This window comes from Rhagoletis zephyria, unplaced genomic scaffold (genome assembly GCF_001687245.7).
Source record: "Rhagoletis zephyria isolate East Lansing unplaced genomic scaffold, Rhagoletis_zephyria_1.1 Rzeph_scaffold_01526, whole genome shotgun sequence".
Taxonomy (NCBI): domain Eukaryota; kingdom Metazoa; phylum Arthropoda; class Insecta; order Diptera; family Tephritidae; genus Rhagoletis; species Rhagoletis zephyria.
The window spans coordinates 3456-6377 of NW_016158610.1; the positions used below are offsets into that span (position 1 = coordinate 3456).

Consider the following 2922-nt stretch of genomic DNA (forward strand, 5'->3'; position numbering starts at 1 on the left):
ATGCTTAATGTTGAGTTCCTCTTCGTTTCAAGTTTTTTCCAATTCTCAATTGCAGGTGGGATGGGAGAAATGCGTGTGTGAGTGAGTGAGCGAAAAACAAACATTCGACTGTAAGCAGCAGCAGCAGCAGCGAAATAAATAGAGAAATACAAGAAAACAAACATATGTGTATAAAAAAAAAAAAAACTTGAAACTACGTATGTGTGTTGTGGAAGTGAGCAAAAAGAATTAAAGTGGCAAATCACAAAAGTAAATTCAACAGTGAAATCGGGTTTGGAGCCTGTGGCGCCACCAGCACCAATACTTAGCCTTTCTGATAAAGTACATTTTTAAAAACATTTAAATGAACATATGTGTGCCNCCCCCAGAGCCCAGAGAGAAATTCAATAAATTATATCTGTGTATATAGTAGGACGAGTATTTATGTACACATACATAGTGTCCTTATAATATATGAATAAGTAAAATTTGGCATAGTTTTTGCTGCGCGAAAAGTTGAAACAAAAAATTAACAAGGGAAATCGCTTCCGGTGCAATTGGCGTCGACAAACAATACGCTACCAAACAAAGCTGCTCTACGGCAAGCAAGCAAGCAGTGCTACAAACACAACTACAAAATGGCTGCGCAAAATTGCATTTCGCCATTTTTACACACCCTCCGAATGGCTTTCCTCACATTGCCGTTGTTGATAGTGCATACACAGGCGCGAATCGGTAAGTGATTTCTTCTTTTTATTAAAAATTTATGCCACAAATATTGCCTTAATATTTATTATACATAAAATTGCAGTTAATATTTATGAAAAAGTAAAATTAAAATATAGAAAAAGAGTGGTACACATAAAACTAATTTATGCAATTAAATTTTAATGAAACTTCATTACCCTAAAGACTGCTGAAATGTTAGTAGTACAAATATTTGGTTGCAAAGTGATGTTCAGCCAAATAAAAAATATTGGCACTGTTCAGGATCTACTGCAATTAAAAATGCAAACGGTTGTCATGGTATCATTCACAAAATTTGCAAATCCAGCCCTATTTTACATATATGCCTACAAATATATATAAGTTGTAATTATTAATACATGCGTGTCTAAAAACCGGGGTGTTAAACTTTTTTTTCCAGCTCAGGGAAACAGCAAATTGTGGGCCTCACGCAAACTTTGCCCAAGCCTTAGTATTCACATGTACGCAGTAGTCGCATTCCAAAAGGGGGCCTTACTCGATTCCATTAAAACTAAAATTTTTCCTAGAACATCATTGTGACCCAAGTTTGCAAGAATGCCAGCTAGAGGATTAAAAAATTCCACAAAATTTTTTAGCATTATATTGTACGCGGATTTACCGAAATCAAAAAATACGTTGCGAATTAAATGGGACGCGTAAACACATAAAGTTTCATGAAAAATTATAGAATTTTTTTCCAAAGAATCTTACCAGGGCTTGGCTACCAGGTATAGTAAATATTATCGTTGGGTTAACGTTTTTAAGATGTCGAAAATTTCTTAGCTCTTTGAGTCCCGTAAATAAAATTTTACATTCCTAGCGACTAGCCCTAGAGTATTCAAAAAGAATTGACAACCAAGCAAAAGTCTTCAAGTTACCAAATTTTGACCCTAATTTGACCATATAAATATTTAATATGTACACTCGTATAATTTCAAACCTTAAAAAAATCCATAATTTTCCATGATTATAGTAACAGATTGGCGCTTATACATATGTTAGTGTTTGCACCAACCTAATTTCATACTTAAACTGACAAATATCTATAAAATAGCCAAGCTGTGTCACGAAAATTCTTTATAATTTCACTATTTTTTGCTCAAATTACAAAACTGAGATATCCTGGAATGGTAATGATCCAATCTATCAGACAGATCAATAACTTACATTTTTCATACAAAATGTCTTTTAAAATATATAAATAAACAAACAAACAAACCGGGTTCAATAAAACGATTCATATTTTTTTCTTATAACTCTTTTTCGAGATAGAGTAAATATAAGTTGGTTCAACTTTTTCAGCCCTTTTATAATTTGAAAATACATTCGGTACATACATAGTATTTTCGGTACATTGTAGAAGATTTTTCTATGTGTATGTTTCAGACCGAAGTCATAACGCATTTTTCGGCGTTTGAAATTGTTGAGGTAAACTCTTCGCCTTCTCGCCAATGAAAAACCAGTTTCAAACGGTTTCAAAATACCAGTGTGGCGAGTCCCAATAATAGCATATCGTCANGAGCGAAAAACGGGGTTTCTTTAAAGGCATTTCTCTAGCTAGAAATCTGTTATTTTAATAACGATTTTTATGCATAAATCTTGTTGCCTGGATTTCGGGGTTACCAAATCTCATTTTTGCCGTAATGTCGTAAATACATCACAATGTGAGCCAGTATAGAGAATATAACCATGTGAAACCCATCTTTTAGTTTTAATTTTTGTACCCTTATTAAACGTAAGTCATTGTGAGCAGATATTTATTATATATTTATCATAATTAATAAAACTGAATTTAATTCAGCTAATAAGTACATAAACACAACATTGATGGATTCTGCGATGGTACGAGGTTCGCCTGATTAGCTAGTTTTAAATAAATGAAATATGTATATGTTCCTCAAAATGTATTATTTAATGGGAGCGGCGGTTTATTTGGTTCAGTTCCTCGTACTTTGAAATCCCATTTAATGTTATTCATAAAATAATATTTCACAGAGTACACAAAATCTAAAACATAAATGTGAAAAATACTCACGAAAAATTAAACAGCTTTTCATGGCTCTAATTTTGAAGTCGACTCCAAGTGAAAAACTGGTCCTAATACCACTATGATACCCTTAATCTATAGATTAGTTAAAACTATTCGTTAGGTTAGTTAAAACTCTACCTTTTCTTGACTATGATCGTACGCCAGCG

General features: G+C 33.0%; 1 protein-coding gene across 1 annotated transcript in view; it reads left to right on the forward strand.

Annotated features, from left to right (window-relative positions):
- Positions 1-376: 376 nt before the first annotated feature.
- Positions 377-2922, forward strand: part of LOC108364323 (acid sphingomyelinase-like phosphodiesterase 3b) — a 112422-nt gene continuing 109876 nt past the window's right edge. The window contains exon 1 of the mRNA XM_017617961.1: positions 377-714. Within this exon, the coding sequence (XP_017473450.1) occupies positions 618-714 (97 nt within the window). The 5' untranslated portion in view covers positions 377-617. The remainder of the gene's footprint in view (positions 715-2922) is intronic.